Source organism: Hyperolius riggenbachi, chromosome 5 (assembly GCF_040937935.1).
Source record: "Hyperolius riggenbachi isolate aHypRig1 chromosome 5, aHypRig1.pri, whole genome shotgun sequence".
NCBI lineage: Eukaryota > Metazoa > Chordata > Amphibia > Anura > Hyperoliidae > Hyperolius > Hyperolius riggenbachi.
In genome coordinates this window covers 310,732,521-310,754,284 of record NC_090650.1, presented here as the reverse complement: position 1 = coordinate 310,754,284, position 21,764 = coordinate 310,732,521, and the positions used below count along the sequence as shown (strand labels likewise).

Genomic DNA, 21,764 nt, shown 5'->3' with positions numbered 1-21,764 from the left:
GTTTGCCTTCTTAAAGCGGACCCAAACCAAAATTTTTTTTAATTCAAAATATTTAGTTTCACCATTCTGACACATACAAAGATAAATAAATACTCCTTTAAGCCTATGAGCATTTCCGTGCATGCTTTCCACCCTTCTCTTTTCATAAGTAGGGTTATACAGGTGACATCCATTAGCAATTCCTCCATTGCCAGACACCACCTACTCCAGCATTTTGACAGATTCTGTCCCGGCAATATGAAAGGAAGGGAGGAGTTACTCCAATAAATGTAAAATATTTTATATTTGTCATCATGCAGCTGAAAAAAGGCTGCTATTTATTATTATAATTTAGAAAATAGATTTTATTCCTGAAATGTTGTATTTTTAATTTGGGTCCACTTTAAAACAGAAGGTATATGCGATAATTCAGATTTGGGTTACTGTTTTTACCCACAATGCACCACTACTGAATATGCAAATTATCTATTTATGCACCTGAAGCCAGGCTTTCACCCAGAACTGCTGGTGTAAGGCAAGCCTATAGCTTTATATTTTACAGCGCTATATCATCCAAACATGCAGACAGGGGCATAAAGGGGCATAAAGAGATCATTTGTATATTCAGCATTGGTGCATTGTGGGTACCACAGTAATACACTTAAATCTGAATTATCACAAATAACTTCTGTTTTAAGAAGGCGAACCACACTAAGCATTGCTTTCTAAGTGGGAGAGCTTTTCAGGTCTCTTTTGGTCCCCTATTTTTTCCTTGTGGTTTTGAGTCACCCCGAGCTGCTTGAGCATTCTGGTTTACTTATGTCTGATTTTGTGTACACAGCTTCCTAGTGAAGAGAGGCTAAGCTTGCTTTTGACTCCTCATATTCACCCAACAAACACATAGAGGTAGAGTGAGACTGCAAGCTGGAGGAGGACATCTGGCCCACCATTGAAAAGCACGGTAAACATAATTTACTGTTTTGAAGTGCAACATTCTGGCGCACAGCCTCTATTTAAGTGCAGGGGGGAAATTATAACGGTAAATTACATTTACAGTGCTTTCAATGGTGTACCAGTAATTTTCTATTTCTCCTGCTCTAGGCGCTGTAGGCATGGACTGTGCTCCTACCTGCAGACTGCCTCCTCCACAGCGCTGTGTGCTGCGTTTATACCCCGCTGGATGCTCCTCTGGTCTGGTTGGCAGCAGGCGCTGGGAAGGTGTTTTCCTCCAGAGCCCTGGTGTACTGGACCTCCAGCATGCTACTTTTCCTCTTCTGTGCAGTTCCGCTGCACTTCTCCAGGCATGGCTTCCCCAGCTCTCTGCAGTATTGAACCTGCACTCCTCCCATTTGTTTCCCCTGAAGCCGAAGCCCAGTGCTGTGCGGCAGCGGTGAGTGATGGGACGATGTGTGCTGTGGGAATGCTGCCTGTCTGGGCTCATCTACCACCATGTCCCATCAAAATCAGACTCTCCCAGCAGCTACATTGTGTCCACTGGCCCAGCATTTAAATAAAATGTGAAATTACAATAAATCATTAAAACGCTATTTATCATTTTGATGTATTCCACATCAAAATGATAAATAGCGTTTTTAATGACTTGTCGGCGGCTCCATTTGCCATTTTTTTCCCGCACCATTTTTCACTGTATGCTCTGAAAGAGAGGAGAGGAAAATCTTGCACTTTGCTAGAAACTCCTATTCCAACTGTATTATGCTCTGGTTTAGAAAAGCTAGTCAGCTGACCACTGTTTTGAAGTAAAATAAAATATTGCAACACTTAATCCCATATAAATAAAAAAGTGAGCACTGCAAGTTTTCAAAAGCATATTTGTTGAAAGAAAAAAAATCTCTGCTATATCCAGCACCTTTTTATAGCAGAAAAAACATCTCGGCTATATCCAGCACCCCTTTATAGCAGAAAAAACATCTCGGCTATATCCAGCACCCTTTTATAGCAGAAAAAACATCTCAGCTATATCCAGCACCCTTTTATAGCAGAAAAAACATCTCGGCTATATCCAGCACCCTTTTATTGCCCAAAAAAATTCTCGGCTATATCCAGCACCCTTTTATCGCCCAAAAAAAAATCTCGGCTACATCCAGCACCCTTTTATTGCCGAAAAAAATCTCAGTTATATCCAGCACCCTTTTATCACCGAAAAAAAATCTTGGCTATATCAAGCACCCTTTTAAAGCAGAAAAAACATCTCAGCTACATCCAGCACCCTTTTATCACTGAATAAACATCTCGGCTACATCCAGCACCCTTTTATAGCCAAAAATAATCTCGGCTATATCAAGCATCCTTTTTTTCAGGCGCCCTTTTCAAATGAATGGTGGAATTGTACTTTTCCAATGGAAAAAAAACAAAACACTGTAACTCTGCTTGCATGTATACCCATCCATACAGACTTCAAAGCTCTCGAGTCTCTATAATTTTGTGTTAGCAGTCCTTACAATTTCCAAACACCTACATCTTGTGAACTACAAGTCCTAATTAACAATGTTTTCTATTGTAATGCAGTGGTGTAGGAAAATGTAATCTTTCATCTGCTGTTTTCGGATTTTGCTTGCCACATTCAGGAGCATAGCAACAACTCCCTGGGCCTCCAAGCAAAAATGTCATAGGCCCCCCTCCACAGGGGAAAACTGTGAATGGTACCTAGTGGAAATGAACTCTTTAACTAGTCACAAAGAATTCTCTTAGACCTTAAAGTGATACATGACAGTGGCAATTAATAGAGTCTCTGCAGCCGCCAGGCATCGCCAATCAGATAATCAATGCCATTTTATGCCTGTGAAAGCCATTCAAAGGTACACGAGCCTCTGATTGGCCACTGGGGATGTAAACGAATGTACTAATTTACTGCGATAACTGGTCAGGCAGAACACAGCTCAAAGTAGCAGTATTGATGCAAACACTCTAAAGTTTACTTTAAATTGTAATGGAAAAACAGATGGTTTTCCATTACAGCAATTAGTGTGTGAGACCCTATGTCTTAAGGAATGTCAAGGGGAAAATAAACTAATGAGATACACAATTGTTAAGTAATCACACATTTTATTTTATATTTAAATCTACTTTTCAAGATTTTACTCTTTCATTGTCTCTGCTCAATGATACATTCATTGAAGTATGCCAGAGCTAAAATATATGGGCTATTGACCTTTTTTTCTCTTTCCTGCTTTCAGAAGCCATTTTCTGCCAGGAAAGTGTTTTATGACTGTAATTCCTTATCAGTGTGGGTTGCACTATAGTCCGACCAGTTCCCGACTGGAGAGAAACTGCCACTTGCATACCTGATGGTTAACTCTTTCAGGCAGAGAAAGAAAAAAAAGGAACACAGCATAGTAATTTGTAGATTTGCACTGTACATACATACAGTATGTCTATCTCATCATGTCACATGTCATCTCTCTTTGTATTCCTTTAAGGCTCACTCGAAGCAATGCTGTCCAGAGACTCCCTCTATTTGCTTCACCAGTGTGATATATATATATTCTATGTTTTAATTCATAGTATTTGCTTCTGTACATCAGCGACACAACTGCCAGCTGACTCACCCCTCTCACAGGGTTAAGTAAATTATGCTGTGCAAGTTATCCTGTAGCTTTAAACCATTACATTATCTTAATTTGTGCAGGCTGTACCAGAATGAGGTTATTCTCATGCAAATCAGACTTACAGCTAGGTCTGTGCAATGTGCTAAGTCCTAAAATCCTAACACATGAGTAGCAATTTGCTATAAAAAATACTAATTATGCAGCTTCAGCAATAGTTGCAGCAGTAATCAGACTCATAATTCAGAGAAACTGAGACTTCAGAACCAGCATTTTTAATAAGTAACTCAGCCTTTTGGACACTGCAGCAGTCATCAGCTTTGTGGCTGCTGGTTTAAGGGAAGTCTGGGTCAATAGTCTTGTTACTGTCTACCTGGGAAGATTAAGGAACTATTCACTTTTCTATTACTCTGCACTAACTGGCTCTGAAGATGTCCGCTTCTTAAATGATTGCCTACAACATGCCATTGAAATGTTTAATGATGTCATTCGTTCTTACAAGTAATTTGGTTGAATACATTTGTATCATTGAAATGCACAATAATTAAATATCTTGGCCAAATGCCTCCTCCTAGTTTAGCTTGCCATTTTCAAAATTGCAAATACTAAGCCTTCAAATTCTCAAGTTGCTGATGTACAAGTAAAAGCCGGTTAGCAGTCGTAACCTGAGGATTTACTCTGAGGATTATAGCCATTCAGAAGATGAAATATAGGAAATGCTTGAAGACATAAGCCTTATTTTGCAAACAGAACTTCTCATAGGAAATAATTTGTCCGAACATTGTGAATATGTACATGCATGTCTATTTTCATTATTATATTTATTGATGTAGTGCTGGCATCATCCAAAAGTGCTTTACAGAGTATATAGTTATACCATTAACTGTCCGCCAGAAGGGCTCACCATCTAATCCCTGATATAGTTATATGTCCATCATAATCTAAGGCCAGTTTAGAGTGGAAGCAAGTTAACTCATCTATATGTTTGTGGGATGTGAATGTAAACCACACAGGCATTTGGAGAACATACAAAGTCCATGAAATTAGTGACCTATCAAAAGTAAGTACACCTTTCACATTTTTGTAAATATCTTTTCACAGCCAGTCAGTCTGTCAGTAAGTCAGTCAGTCAGTCCAGTCACCAACTTGACATATTAGTCATCCCAGTCCCCAGTCTTTCCTGTCAATCAGTACAGTCCCTATTCTGAACTATCATTCAGTACAGTTGCCTATCCTACCCTGCCTCTAGTCCATCCTGGCAGTCCAGTATTGGTGTAGGGCATTGGCAGTGTGCAGTAATAAGAGTTGTGGCTAGTGTTGGGCATAAAAGAGGGGGAGATTGGGATACTAGGTAGCCCAGAAAGAATGTAAGATTATACATTAATCACACAGAGGTACAGTAACAGCTTAGCCCAGCAAGCACTGAGTTGCTAGTTGTATATTATTGTATTTAGTAGTGTACCTCACTGTTTCGCTAATTTCTCTAAGGACATAAGGTTCAGTTGGTAGGAGTTATGTTGAAGTGCTTTTTTAGCGGCTCTATAAAACATTCACCAGAGACACAAGGATCCAATACATGTGCAAGACACTCGTAGCAAAGCAATACTCTAACCTTCACACTGGAATTAACCCTTTTATTAAATATGCACTACATCATATTGCAACTATACTTGTAACTGTATTATAATACAATACACAATAAAAAAAGAATGAAGGCAGTTATCAGCACTGCAGTAAAGATGTGCGAGTTATTTCTTACCAATCCTCTTTAGTGTATTTATTTTAACTGACATACTTTTTAAGCGGCAGTTTACAATACAATGAATGATTTACACTTTGCAAATCATAAACTTAACAAGCTACTTTTGAGGATTGGTTATTTGTTTTCTTTACAGTGCCAACTAAAAAAGCTCTTGTATGAATTGATTTTAATGTTAAATTTCATTGTGCCATCTTTTAGTCATTGGTTTAAATATATTAGACAGTAGGCAGCATTATATGTGAACAGCTGCATGTGACTAGATCTTCTCATGGCCCCATCAGGAGCTCAGAATCCAGGGAGCTGTTATGCAAAGCTCAGCTTCTTCTTCTCAAGAGGCCCTCTGGCATCCAATCATCCCATCTCCTCTACCCCATTCTGTGCTAAGGAGGGGTTTGTTATTGGACTGGACTAGTAATGTGATAAACGTTGCAGTTTGCTTAAATATTCACTACTTGTTTCTCTCTTTCATATATTCCCATTTCCTCTCTTTCCTCTCACAAATGTACTTACATTTGGATCATACTTTTATATATATATATATATATATATATATATATATATATATATATATATATATATATATATATATATATATATATATATATATATACTAAATGTCAGCAAAGTTGCCGTGCACTGGGAGCACACAGCAAATATACCATTCCCTAGGCAGACTACACAGCGCATGTTGCACAGCTGGCGCAACCCACATTACCTAGATCAGTGATCTGAAAACTTGGCTTTCCATCTCATAAGGAACTACAAGTCCCACAATGCATTGCGGGAGTCTGACAGCCACTGTTATAATTCATAAAGGCAAATGCATTTTGGGACTTGTAGTCCCTTAACAGCTGTAGAGCCAAGTTTGCAGATCACTGACCTAGATCATGCATAGCAGGGGTTACCCTAGCAGTCTTCTGTAGCACAGATAGTGCTGCTTGCATATTATTTGCTACATAGTCAACGTAAGTAGTGGTTAAATTGTTGTTGCTCTCTTCACACTGCATATTTACTATAGCACCTTAGTAAATATGGTCCTTAGGGCTTATTTCCACTGAGTGCAAAATAGCAATGCAAATTCTGGCATTAACACTGAAAGCAATGCAGTTCAATACTCCATTGATTGTGTTTTTCCAAATGCATTAGGATGCAGAAAAAATATGGACTGCATGCTGCATATTTCCACACCTCACACTGGCCCACATGCGAATCTTGTTTAATAAAAGTCAATGGTCCTGCATGTGAATGAGGATTGCTGTGTTTTCTATGCAAATTTTTACATCCTTTTACCATCTAACATGCTATTTTTTCTGTTTCCTGTGTAGACACAGTGAGGTCATGTTGCTATGGAGATTAAAAATCGGATGCAAAAATGTGCATTCAAATGTGCATAAAATGCATTAATGCTCACATTTTTCCATTCGAAAAATATGTCTGGAACTGTATTTAAATTGCATGCGAGACAGTGAAAATAGGCCCTCAGAGTGTAAATGAGTTCTAAGCTGTAACTGAATTTCTTTGCAGTCCTAAAAATAGTGTTCTCTGTGTTCTGACTGAAGTACAGTTGTTGTAAGCCTGTCCAAAGTTTCCCACCTTTTTGCTGGACTTATTAGATCTCCAGAGATGATGTAGAGAATTCAGTGCAGTATAAGGTAACAATGCCCAGTCTAGTGTGCTTTCCTGCCAAGACTTCGCAATGCAGGGATGAATGTGGGACGTAGTTGAATAGTCGGTATGCGAGTCTAATGGGAGTGGGAGTATTTGCTAAATGTGAGGGATGGAACCCACCAGAGCGCTTTTTTAAGCATTTAGGGATCACTTTAAATTGCTAGCAATTTCCCTAAATGCTCTGCCAATGTAAATAAACGTAACAAATTCTACAGTAGCGATTGCGATTAGCAAAATCGCAATCGCACGACATGCAGCATTTTGGGAGCATTTGCACTTCAATGTAAAGTATTGAAGTGCTGGCAAATCGCTCCTGAATCGACACACATAGCGATTTGTGTGCAATTTTAAATTACTGCAAACTGTAAAAAATTAAAATGAATTAAAAGGACCAATCAGAATTAAAATCGCTAATCGCAAATTGCTATAACAATCACTGGCAAAAAGCTTACACCTCTTAAAATCGCTACCAGAATCGCCGGAAAATGCTCATGAAATCGCTAATTAAAATGAAATTTATAGTGGGCTCCAGGCCTGAGACATGATTACTGCATTTGTATATGGAACCTGAGAGCTGGGTGTCTTTAGCCTACCTGCACTAATCGTAAGGCTTAAACCCACTAGCAGCCTTTTCTAAGTGCTAGTGATTTGAAAAAGCTCTTGCTAATGCAATGCTTTGGGGGATTTTTATAAAATCACATCGCTCAAGTGGGATCACACCCATAACATTACATAAGCAAGAGCTTTTCAAATCACAAAGCGCTCAAAAAAGCGCTCCTAGTGGATTCCAGGCTTCACACTGAGAATCCTTATATACAAAGCTGGCCTGAAACCAGTGCTTGAAACCTGACCTGTATTTTGGGTAATCTACATGTAACTGATCTGATGCAGTCTCTGATTTGATCCACTACACTGGTCTTAAAAAGCACTGAACATTTTCTACATTATTCAATGATTTTCACATTTTTCCAAGTTGCAAACAGTGATTTATTTTTCAATAAATGAACAATTTCTTTTTCATTGCCTTTTGATCAATAAGAGCAAATGACTTGTTCTTAACAGTTTGCTGTTAGCATTTCTTTGCTTTGTCAATAATTAGTGCCCTTTTTTAAAAAACGCTGGAAGCTAAAATATATAATATTTATTCATGAGGCTAACTGCATTTTAAAGTGTAACAACTCTAGATGAAGTGGAGCTTTTAATATTTCACTGTAAAATGTTCCACTCAGGTGACCATGATTCATTTACATAACAATAGCCTCATTAGTTTTACAACCAGAACAAATCAAGACATTGTTCTTGTTATAGTTTCTATTCAGACTTTTTTTTTTTTTTTTTTTAATTCATTTTACCTTCTGCTTCTTGCACTCTGAAAACGTTCTTTTTTTTTTTAAGGAACTTAATCAAATAAACACGTTATTGCTGGCTTAAGCAGTTCTCTTGTACTTGTTTTTTATTATTATTTCATAGGTTGCTTCTGCTTATAAAACTTCCTGTACAAAGACAAGTTTTAGGCTACTTTCACACTATGGGCTTGGCTCACTAAACGGTAAAAACTCATAGCATGGCCACGCTAGCGTTTTCGTGTTTTCATGTGCAATCGAGAAATTTTGCATGCAATCGCGAATTCACTAATTTCACGATTGTGCGTGAAAATGAGTGAAAACGCAAGCAGAATGGCGAAAATGCTAGCGTGGCCGTGCTATGAGTTCTTACGGTTTAGTGAATCAAACCCTATACACGTTGTGATATGATTGCAACAGTGATGAAAAGTAGCATTGTGTGTTAATAGTGAAATACATTCAGTGGAGCCTACAGTACATTCAAAATATGCTTCACTACCATGCTAATCAAGTACAATGTCCAGAAAACTCACAGCATGCTGTGCGTTATTCCAATAAAACCCACCACACAGTAGCGCTGATGTGCCAATATAAACCTACCATAGAAGTGTAATTGCATCCTGTCAAGATGTGATTATGTTGTTTGTTGTGATGGACAGAGCCTTGTGCAGACACTGCGCTGTGCAATCCCAGGCTCCATCCCTGATGCATTCAAGCCCTATTCACAAAATGTCCCTGAGTTGTCAGCTGACTATGAAATAAACCTGGGCAATATGAACTGGTTATGCACTTTTCATATGCTCTGAGGTGAACTTTGGTGAAAACTGTGGGAAAAAAATATTGCAATGTAAAGTTATGCAATGAAGGGGGGGGGGGAGGGGGGGTACAAAGCTCATTATTTTAATATAAAGATATGCAATGGGGAAATAAAAAGCTCATTATTGTAATGTAAAGATATGCAAATGGGGAATAAAAAGCCCCTTCCTTTTAACCTTTCAAGTTTCCCTATTGGTCCATTGATAGGATAGACAGCTTGACTTACCATTATGGGTGCCCATGAACTTCAGCTTTCATTTCTTGTTACATCTCTTTAAGTTTCTGCAGCTACTGAAAATGTAGACATCCAACTTTGACTGTAGGTATCCTGATCTTGATCATATAGTTTTTCTGTATGCTCTAATTTAACTACTTGAGAGTGCTTCAAGATTGCTTTACATTAAATATATGCAAAAGCGACTTTTAAGGAAGGCTTAAAAGTCATGTTTAGCCCATGGGGTATGCTACAGACTGTAGGGGAATCCCACACTTTTACAGAAATCTGATCCGTGTCATATTACTCAATTGACCACTGCCATCTTCCATAAAATGGTTGACAATTTTCATTTGCAGAAACTGAGATGGTTTTGTCATTTATAGAGAATTTCTAACAATTGCTATTTATAGAGAACGAGTGACCACTGCCATTTACAGATACTGAGTAACCATTACAGTTTCCCTAACTGTTGGGTAGAACCCGATTTAGAGCATTCCCATAGAGCATTTATTATTTTTTCTTCTCTGGGTATCACATGGTCACACTTGGTTGACCACCCAATAGTAGCTAATACTGTAGAAGGAAGAGGAAGAAAACCACAGTGCTGTTTCAGAAGTATATTTGGCCAATGAAACTGGGATTTTATCTACCATGTTACTTCTGCACACTGTTTATATTAACCTATCAGCCTGGGTGCTATTAGAATTTGCCTTGCTCAGCCTTTGTCCTTGGTCTTAGCCGAACTTAGTACCTCCTACACATCCCCCACCCATTTCTAGTTATTTGAGATATTTTAAGCTTTAGATACATTAGAATTTAGATGTAATATATACATATATATATATATTTATATATATATATATATATATATATATATATATATATATATATATATATATATATATATATATATATATATATATATATATATACATAGAGCAAAACAAAACATTTTATGAAAAATTAATGATAATACAGAGATATATCATGTTCTCTTGAACTTGAATGCATACAAAGATTGTTCAATGAACTGGGGCTTTTAATGCTGACAGCCAGTGCGCTTTGGGGCAGAGTGTACCTTCCCACATATTTCTCTTTTTCATGCACACTTTTACAAACTCATAACCCATTTCTTGCATTGTTGTGCAGAGAAATTATACATATATAATGTCACAGCAGCATGAAGCAAACATCTGTGTCAGTGAGTTCTGCACGGCTTTGATAAAAGATGATTATTCCCAGTTGGCAACTGGACAATTAAACTCAAAGCATGGAAACATACATTTTTGCAATTCCAGCTTTTTTCTTCCCTGGTGTCACTGACAGAGTGCTGAGGTTATCACAACATTCCTATGTATGATCTAACGCCAATCTGCAGGTCGGCTGCCTGGCCAAACTAGATAACTGCTGTATTCTAAACGGTCACAATGTGCTTGTTACTTTACTTCAGATGTGGAAATGAACAATACATGCAGTAAAAATGGCAGTGAAATACTGGTATTCCCACCGACTGGTAAAATATATCGAGTTACATTGCTTCATAGTTTCTGCAAGTCACCTCTACCAGTGCTAGACACATTTCTCTGCTTTTTAAAAAGGAAGATTTAAAAAAGGATAATCTTACATTTTATATGGTTTTTCTTTCACATACATTGTGTTAGATGCCAATCAGTTGCATTTTTGTAGAAGACCATAAAACAAGCTCAGAAAAATATAAATATGTCATGCATATAGTGCATCTGTGAGCAATATAGCCTTTGACAAGTCTAGAACTGGCTTATGTCCAGACTTAATTGACCCTGTTCAAAGGACCAATGAGGAGCCTGTGTGGGCAGTTCAAAGAAGCATTTGAAAACACTTCAGTACAGTGTTGTGGTGGCATGGGGTGGTGTGCACAGGATTCAGAGGGTCTTCAGTCAAAAATTACAGAATACTCCAGAATGTTGAAATAATTGAGGCGGCTTAAAACATTTTTATTCCTAGAAATGTAATCTTTTTTTGTTTCATCTATTTTTTTTCAAGTGTGTTTTATACATTTAATATTTTCATGAAAGGTACCAAATAACGCCCCATTGAACTCAATCCCCTAGGAGGAAGTAGATATCTGTGACCCCTTCACTATATAAAGATTTCAGATTCCACCATAAGTCCCCACATACTATTACCTTTACTTCTTACTGGAGCTGGTAATGAGCCTCTTGGTTTTTTTTTCCAATGGAAAAGGGTGCTTTTCAAAAAGAGATGAGGGGATTTCTGTCTTACTATTACAGTTTCCCTAATTTCAAAAATCATATGAGCTGGTAGTGTTCAGGCAGTGTAGTCCCATACTCATGGCTTCAGCCTTCTTAGACAGTGTGAGCCAACATAGGAGACAAGGGTTACTATACTTAGTGGAAGTGGTGCACACTGTGTGTTTGACTTGTTTTTTAATGTTTATAAAACATATTTAAAATATATATATTTTTTAAATTATACCAATAGCAGTTGTAGAATTAGTCAAGCAGCAATCAATAGGTGATGTGTGTTGCTGAAAAAACCTACCAAAAATAATAATAGAATTTACATGCTAGCATATCTAAAAGCTGAATCCTTATGTTCATCATGATTGTTTAATTCACAAATTAAATGTGGTTTTGCATTGGAAGAGTTAAGTTAGTTGGTAAAATGTGTAGAATGTGAGTTGACTAAGCCAAGTTTCTTTTTTTTTTTTTTTTAATCATTACTTATATATTTATTTATTAACTCTTTGTGACGGATTGCGGAGAAACCGCCGCGCGTTCTGGCAGTGAGGCGGCAGTGAAGTGGCGGTTTCCCCGCAGCAACATGCTTCTGGTTTGTCTAGTAGTGCACACAGATGGAGAGCTACGCGCGCGACGCTGGACAGGCTCTTTATGCCAATAGGAGAAGGGTCAGCTGATCGAGACGGTCAGCTGATCCCAGCTCAGCAGGTGATTGGTTGATGGGAGCTGGGCAGCGCTGTGGAGCGCTTTACTATATTTATCTCTTGCTGTTCAGTTGCTGGTTGTCTGGCGTTGCGAATACCTATGTGTTGGCACTCAGACCTTAGTCAGATCTTTCAGTGTGGTGGAACCAGGAGGACCTGGGAATCCACACTTAGCCAGTTCACTGTATTATTATCTGTGTCATTCCTTAGACCAGTTCCAGGGTGTAGAGACCACGGACCTCACACCCCAGACTAGGAATATTGTATATCATCTGTGTTATTCCTTAGACCAGTTCCAGGGTGTAGAGACCACGGACCTCACACCCCAGACTAGGAATATTGTATATCATCTGTGTTATTCCTTAGACCAGTTCCAGGGTGTAGAGACTATGGACCTCACACCCCAGACTAGGAATATTGTATTTCATCTGTGTTATTCCTTAGACCAGTTCCAGGGTGTAGAGACCACAGACCTCACACCCCAGACTAGGAATATTGTATATCATCTGTGTTATTCCTTAGACCAGTCCCTGGGTGTGAGACCACGGACCTCACACTCAAGACTAGGCATTATTGGATATCTGTTTATGAATTGTATCTCTCCTGACTTCTCTTCTGTTTTTTGATTCGGTACCTTCGCACATCTGATCTACTGTTGCCGACCCTGCCTGTCCCTGGTTACCGAATCTGTCTCCTGTCTCTGTACTTTATCTGCCTGTGTGTTGCCGACCCGGCCTGCCCGACCCTTCTGACTGTCACCCAACCTTTGGGTGCTCAGTCCTCCTGCAGGGGTCCCCTGCTCCTCAGAGGGGGGCCCTGCTGCAAAACCAGTCGGGGACTCTCCCTCCTGGAGCCCTTGACTGCAGTAGAGTCTTTCTCTACTTATTGGTCCACCTGCTACCCCGGTGGTTCAATTCCTACTGTTACACCAAACACTTACACCCTTCAGGTGTCTAGAGGTTAGTACTATATCTGTATTATTGACGATTCTGCAGATCATCCATAATCAGGTATAGATCTGTATTCTTGGTGATACTGCAGATCGCCAATAATCAGATTCTCTCTGGTTGCTGACACCTATCGTTACACTCTTTCAATTGAATCGGGCCTCCTGTATGATGGAAGCACCTTAATTTCTCTGCTTTGTAGAACTTCCTTAAAAATATCATTTGAATACTTTCAATAATTATTTCATGCCCAGAGCTGTGCATTTGAGGCGTGTAATGCTTTAAAAAAATGTTTTTTTATATCACTGGACCGAGAGTTCCATAGTTAGCAAATGTGTCTTTCCTTTGAATTTTTATAAATATGTCCCTCTTCTTCAATGCCTCACCAGCTGGATGTCTGTAAAACAGGGCAAACATAATAACAACAAAGCAATCAATCAGCTATTCTTTCTAGCAGTAACATCTGTTTCAGGGAAGAGAAGAATGAATATTCAGTGCACAGTTATGGAAAATGCAAAAATTGAATATGTTTTTTTTCCCTTTTTCTTTTCTCTTACCAGGGTGCAAATGGAAGAGACGCTCCTTTAAAGGCGATAAAAGTGCTTAATGAACGTCGATTTATGGCCGAGTTTAATGTGCTGAACACAACAAAGAGAGATGCCGGCAATTACCGTTGCATGATCCGAACTGAGGGAGGAGTCGCAGTTTCAAATTATGCAGAATTGGTTGTTAAAGGTAATTTCCTGGGCAATATTTACCTGTACTTTGTCCATGAACAAGTTATTTTGCAGATTTTTGAATTCATACACTTTGATACAACCTGCATTACAGAGCAGATTTAATGCCATGCAAATTTCCCTGGTCATATTGAATTTCAGAGTATCTGGCACATTGCTTTATCTTTTGCAGAGATGAAGCACTTCCACAATACTCAACTTTTCCTTGTCTTTAAAAATACAATAGTTCATCTCTCTCATACTGTTTTTTACATCTACAAGAAAATAAATCAGATTCTCCATTGGGAACAAAGAAAAGGCAGAACAGCGTTACAGCCGCAATCATAAATATAAGAATGTTCTGAAAAAAAACCCACATCATTTACATTTGTTCTATACATAGGGTTCTTGTGTGTCCCCAGTTTGCCCAGCAAAAAAAAAGTGTTGGAGATATTTGTATAGTGCAATATTTAATGTTATCCTGTGCCACTAAAAATATTTTTTAAATAATATGACTTAATATAGAGATGTCAAGCTTGCTAAGAACTATGGAAATAACTAGCTAATCAGGAGATACAGCCACATCTTTGCAGGTATTTAAAATTCTCTTCCGAAAAGATGAAATTGTATCTTCCTTCTGCAAACACAGAACTGATAAAAAAAGCTCTCTGTTGCTGAGGCGGGTGAAAGCCGGTTACACACATACCAGTAATGTCACCCAGCAGAGATCGGTACCGATCCTTCAGGTTACAGTTCTGGGCCTGATGCTCTACAGATGCATAACAAGCTTGCAAGATAGCAGGTGCTTGGGGCCTAGTGGGTGTCAAGGAGCCCACCTGCCCCTTTCTCTGACCTCTCTTCATTTCAGCTTATAAAAGGACAACAAGGGGGCCCCAAATTTACTACCTTGCCCTGGGCTCCATTAAATCTTAATCAATATCTGCAGTTAATGCTGTTACATCACCCTTTTTTTGGGGGGGGGGGGCATAAGATCCTCCTTTTTTCTCATTGGACAAGGTTGATTTGCAAGGGGGATGGATTTAAAGAGGGACTCCAGAAAGAAAGAAAAAATGTAATAAAAAAAGTGCTTAATTTTTACAATAATTATGTATAAATGATTTAGTCAGTGTTTTCCCAATGTAAAATCTTTCATCTCCCTGATTTACATTCTGACATTTATCACATGGTGACATTTTTACTGCTGGCAGATGATGTCAATGAAAGGAGATGCTGCTTGCTTTTCTGGCAGTTGGAAACAGCTCTAAACAGCTATTTCCCACAATGCACTGAGGTTCACAGACAGGAATTGTCAGGACCATCATCCTGACATCACACTTTGGGAGGGGTTTCACCACAATATCAGCCATACAGCACCCCCTAATGATCCATTTGAGAAAAGGAAAAGATTTATCATAGGAAAGGGGGTATCAGCTACTGATTGGGATGAAGTTGAATCCTTGGTTACGGTTTCTCTTTAAGACCAATGTGCATGGTACCCTACAACGTTAGGAACCATATGAGCAGGTGTATCAAAGGGTGGAAGGGGAAGCCCCTTTACTTCTGAAAGCAGAAGCTATTTGCTTAGTCATTCACAAATGGCATGATGGACAGATTGCTTATCTGTAAACATATCAGCACTGACAGCTGGTATTTAAATAAAAAGCAGATGTACAATAAAGTAGATCTACAATACTTAGTAAACAATAACCTATATAGTGCATAGCTTTCTTTCTTTTGGGGAAAGGAGTGATATGTTTATTAAATATAAATATTATATTATATCATTGTTCATTAACTGGGGAAAAAAATCATGAAAAGGTAATTAGAGTGTCATTAATATTATCCATAGCATAACTTTTCTTTGTAATATCATTACAGTATCATAGCAAGTAGAAAATATGTTCAATTTCTTTGAGAATCGCAGAAAGGTTATTATCAGGTTTTATTGCTGACTTTGCATATCATGTGGCTGGGACTTAAAAATAACTCAACATAGAGCAGAGGAAGGTCATAGAGTATATATGACTAATTTGCAGAGACTGTCCAGAGATTTAGTCAGTGAGAAGATACGGTAGCGTCCTTAGGGTGTGCAATCCTGAGGACTATAACTTTAATGTTAGGTCCGGGATTTAATTACGGTCTTTCTGCTATTCTGAGATTAAGTAGTTTCAGTTAGTTACGGTATGAGGGCCATTCATTATGTGTGTTCAAACTGCTGACCTAAAGCTGAAGATGCACTCTTTTTGACATTTATAGGATAGATAAATGTGATGAAATCTGTGTGTGCTACAATTGGCAAGGTACAAGTATGTACTGTATGTTTTTATGTGGTATGGAAGGTGAACGTTATTATTTACACTCAGCAGACAGTCTGCTTCCATTTGTGTACACGGTAGTAGGCTACCTTTATCAATTACTGAACTTTTTTGCTTATAGCAACCATCAGGTTTTTACTTCATTTTCAAGCTTTAACTGGAGAAATGACAGTATGGTTGCTAGGGGACACACACGTTCCGTCTTTCAGGCACATTGATAAATGAGGCCCAGAGTCAACTCATCACGCGATGGATTGCAGTATCCCATGGTTATTCACAAGGGCTCTCAGTTTATAATGAGTCTGAAGTAAGTCTGTGCAACGAGCCCCACAGCAACCAATCAAAATGTTAATCTGATCTGTTGCTTTGGGGAAGCATAGGCACATCATTTTTTAAGCCCGCTTCACAAATGAGGCTGGCCGTGACTGATAAACCTGCTGCTGACCAGTGATTGGGTGGAGTGATAGTTGTTACAGGAAGTGGAGTTTGGTTTTGCATCATGTATTGCTGTAATTGAGGCAAAACAATGTAGTTCAGATTTATAATAGGAACTCCAACTGTAACATTCTTTTTTCTAAATCAGGTAGCGAAGGATACAAACCTTTCTTTGTACTTCTTGATGCTCTCCTTGGTCAGGGGCTTTGGTGTTGTTGTCAGTGATTTGAGATTTAGCCTATGAATATGATCACTAAGCAGAGATATCCCTGCACAACTATTTGTATTTTTTTTAAACAAAATTGTATTTTATATTTTTATGTAATCATAATTTAAGCATTTTAAATAGTAGTAGTAACGGTATGCAGATCTTTACAGATTTCCTAATATGGAAGCCTAGCAATACCTTCATACACTCAATAATGCTACATGAATGAGACAAATTTCCATATAACTTTCTTTGCTGTGAGTGGGTTGTTTCCTTTCTTTGTAAGTAAGGACTCGTTCACACTAAGGGCGTTTTTGCCCTTTTTTCAAGCGCAGGCAATTTTCAAAATCGCCCTAAAAATGCTTGTGCAGTGATTCCCTACGAAAGAGTTCACATCTGAGCGGTTTGTTTCCAGTCTGCTCAGCAAAGCGGTGCCTGCAGCTTTTTTGAGGCGATTCCACCTCAATGGAAGGTATAGGGAAAACGCACACAAATCGCTTTGTGCAGTGATTGTGTTCGCGTTTTTAAGAATAAATACATTGTATTTATTATTTTCCGGGTCAAAGAGTTCACTTTCTGTTTTAGGAAAGCAACCTTTTGTTTTTCTTAACATCTTAGTAGGGGGCTTTTAGGACCATTGTAGTCCCTTACACACACCAATGAGTTCTGGGTCACCATGAGCTTGCTGGTTAGTCTGTGCCTCTCGGATTTACAAGCCCTACTCCATAGAGCCAAATTAATCCATACCATGCACTGATGAGGATCAAACAATCCGAAACAGTCTGTATGCATGTTGGATTATTATGGCTCTGTACATATTAACAAGCTGACACATCATTGCATTCCAGCGGTTCTGGAGGTGTGTTTAGCTTCTAAGGGTACAATGGTTCATTTGCATATATTCAGCAGTGGTGCCTGGGAGACATCTCGAGCTCACTCCAACCTGAATTATTGCAAATTCGTTCTGTTTTAGGAAAGCAAACTTTTGTTTGACTTGCGTCAGGGAGTGAATTACAAAACCGCTCCGGAAAAGTGCTTAAAAAAGCGCTTTTAACAAAAACGCACCACCCACCCAAGCGCCGGGGATAGAAAAAAAAATTGTGTCAAAAAACTCCCAACGCGAATGGAACGCAATGTGAACAGGGTCTTAGTGTGCTGTGTGAGGTAGTCTTTCCTTGCAGCAGATGGCTACTTACCAAGGTATAGGCGTAAATGGAACATATTCCTAGCAAAAAAATATCTATTGATCTTGAAAGTGGAAGCCAGCTAGCAAATTAATGCGGACCTAAACTCAGAACTTCCTCTCTGCTCTAAAAGATAGGCAACAGCATGATTACCTTGAAAGAAAAACATTTCTTTGTTACAGCTGATACAAATCATGCAATCAATCTGCAGTGTCTACTTACTGTTTTAATGGAAGCAGACATAGGGTTAACATCCTGTGTTTAAAAATTAGCTGCTCTGCTGAGGAGTGCAGGGATTCCTTAGCTGACACAACTGAGAGATCAAATTACAGTTGTGATTAGTCATAGATGAAGGGAAATTAGACAGGCTAAACTCTCTAAATACATACACGGTGCATTTCTCTCTGTTTTCCTTCTGTCCTGTGCAAGAGTTCAGGTCCACGTTAAAAACCCTGCTATTAACCACTTAACGACCGCCTAATGCCGATGGGCGTCGGCAGGTCGTTAGTGGTTTTGCATGGAAGCGGCCTTTCCATGTCAGTTCACGGAGGGTGTCTCCTTGAACAGCCTGCGAGCCTCCGATCGCGGCTCGCAGGTGAAATGTAAACACGCGGGGAAGAAAGCGACGTAAAGCAGATCGGCGATCCCCAGCCTCTGATTGGCGGGGGATCGCCGGCATCTGATAGGCTGAAGCCTATCAGAGGCGGCGCAGGACGGATCGCCATCCTGCGCTGCCCAGGGGACGGAGGAGAGGGAGGGAAACAGAGGGAGGGCCAAAAACTCTGCGGAGGGGGGCTATGAGGAGCCCCCCCCCCCCGCTAGGCCAAAACAGCCGGCGGCATTCAGACCCCCCCCCCCCCCCCCAGCAGGACATCCCCCTAGTGGGGAAAAAAGTTGGGAAGTCTGGTCGCCCTGGCTGAAATCTGATCTGTGCTGTGGGCTGGAGAGCCCACGCAGCACAGATCAGGCGAAAATAGGCTGGTCTTTAAGTGGCTAATTGACTGGCAGTTGATTAACACAGCTGTTGTCTAGTCACTAACCATTCAATAGGTTTTATTTGCTTGCACAGCTTCTACTTCCTAGGTCAAGATTTTCATGATAGGAAAATTTAACGTCCATAATTTTTGAGTTGTAAAATTCTTTAACTGTATCCAGGAAAACTCAACCTTCGTGCTGACAAATGAGGATTATTCATGTACTAGTAGACCTAAGCCCGTTTAAAAACGGGGCTCTAGGTCTGTGTCCCTCCCTCCCCTCTGACCGCTGCCACCACCGCACAGTCAGCGCACATGCGCGCGCTCCCGGCCGGCCCCCTGGCCCGTCCTGCTCCCTGTGTCAAGGCTGTCCTTGCAGCACATGTGCAGTAGCGCAAAGCACGGACACACACACACACACACACACACAGGGATGTTTTACACACACACACCAAAAACAAATATACTAATTGATTGGTTCCCTCACAAAATTGGCCTAAACTATGATACGGAAATAAGACTATGGCTTGGTTCACACATAAAAAGGTGTCCTGTCCTGTCAGTTTTTGACAGTTGGCATCAGTTTGTATGTGTTTTTCTGGTGTGTTCACACATAAATCTGTACATTTCTGGTCATGTCCTGTCAGTTTTGTATCAGTTTTGTATTTGTTTCTATATCTGTTTTGACACATAAAAGGTGTACATTCTAGTTCAGTCCTGTCAGTTTTGTATCAGTTTTCTATAGGTGTGTTCACACATAATAGGTTTACATTTATGGTCTAGTCAGGTAAAACTGATAGAAAACTGATGCAAAACTGACAGGACAGGACAGGACTGGACTGGATATGTTCAGATTTGTGTGAACCAAGCCTATGACTTTTGGTAGGGATTAGATTGTGAGTACCTCTGAGGGATATTTAAGCTAAGTATGCACATATGATTATTATTGCCCATCAGGTATAGGGAAATGATACCTCGGTGCACCAAACCTTCAGTGCAGTGATGCATTCTGTTAATATGGAGGGGGGTGGAGAGACGATGATCAGCACAAGACGCAGCAACTTCCCACGGTCTGGGGGAGTAAAAATAACATAGCGATTTGGCATTTTCAGGATCTAACATCCTTAAGCAGCGTAGCCGTATGCTATACACACACTATTTGTGCAAACGATCATCAGCCCAATCAGTGGTTAATAGCCGACAATTATCGCATGTGTGTATGGACGTTTAGACGTATGCTACATATACAAAGTAATTCTGAGGCTGTCAGCTCTATATAAACACAGATATATCTCTCTCTCACACATATTCACAGACAGCTACTGCAATATAACGTCCAGATCCATCCCTTTCATTGGAAACATTGTAAGATTTGTGGTCAAAGTAACGGCAGCTGCAGCAGCAGCAGCTATAAAGCTGTTTTGCTGTCAGAGAAATTGAGAACACTGATCTCTTGCTAGGAACTTCTGAAAACAATAGTTATCTCTGGTTCCGACTTACCTTTCGTCCCTTGATTTGTATTCTACATCATGTTGAACAAGAGCTGGCTGTTCTTGTGCTACAAAAGATCATGACTGCTATTAAAATGCATATGAACAAAAGGCAAACAGCAGGGCAGTATTGATGTAATGCTTTTGGAAAATCATATTAGACTCCTGCATATGGTTCACTGCTTAAACTTTTTCTAATATCAGTCTGGTCACAGGTGGATTATTAACCAGACAAAGAATGGTCTGATGGTTTTCTCGGAAATGACATCTGATTATTGCAGGGCTGAACCTGCTTATTGAGATCATGCAAGGAGAAGCAAGGTGTCTTTCAGCTCTTAGAAGTTGCTTTGGAGCATTTAAGAGAGGGCATGTAGGGGAAACCATCTGCAGCCCTGGTGGTGACCCACTTCTCTTCAAAGCTGAGCTCCTTCTGCAAGAACTTAACTTTGTTGCTTCTTAGAAGACAAAGAAAACCTATATTCATTCCATAGCTTAGTCATATTCATCTTAAGCTGCCAGGAGGATTGGAGATTATATCAGAACACATTCTAGAGCGGCTGAGGCATTTATTGAAATATTGGCTTCTCATATGTATTTTGAAATAGTAAGATCTGCAGTATTCTTTGTGTGTTTTTTGAAAGAAAGCGACTAAATGTATTCTTTGTGTTTGTTAAAGAACTTAGTAAGCTCTATTTAGCGATAAAATGTTTTTCTTATCACAAACATGAAAAAAATATTATGACATTAAAAGATAAAGCCTTCGCCGGCACGGCACCGATGCATAATATCTCCCATTCTGCAGACGTATTAGCCAAATGTCAGGGAAATTGTCCTCTACAAACATTAAAGGACAGTCTAAAGAAGTGGGAGAACTGTACTTGGCTTTGTGTGAAAATGATGTGCTAAGCAACAGTGCAGCCCTATTATACCCAAGTTAATGTTTCTATTCAAGTCTTATATGATAACAGTTTAATAAACCATTGCCTGGCGAACAGAGGAAGCCTGATTGATGCTTTTTCTTAATTTGCTCTCATATGTTTAGCTGCTGGGTTTATACTGACATTTATTTGTATTACTTGGAGATGTGATGGTGTTTAAAATAGAAACCTGAGCACACACTCTTGTAATTAATAAGCAAAATGTCCTTGTCCGTTTTCTTCATTACTGAAGTCATTATTTGAAGCCTATTAAGCCGTGAGCGCA

The 21,764-nt window shown here is 39.4% G+C and overlaps 1 protein-coding gene across 5 annotated transcripts in view; it reads left to right on the top strand.

Annotated features, from left to right (window-relative positions):
• The window catches only part of PTPRM (protein tyrosine phosphatase receptor type M), a 995,286-nt gene that overhangs the window by 366,319 nt on the left and 607,203 nt on the right, over positions 1 to 21,764 (top strand). For all 5 annotated transcript variants that reach the window (XM_068237197.1, XM_068237198.1, XM_068237195.1 and 2 more), the window contains exon 6: positions 13,800 to 13,974. In XM_068237197.1, the coding sequence (XP_068093298.1) occupies positions 13,800 to 13,974 (175 nt within the window). The remainder of the gene's footprint in view (positions 1 to 13,799; positions 13,975 to 21,764) is intronic.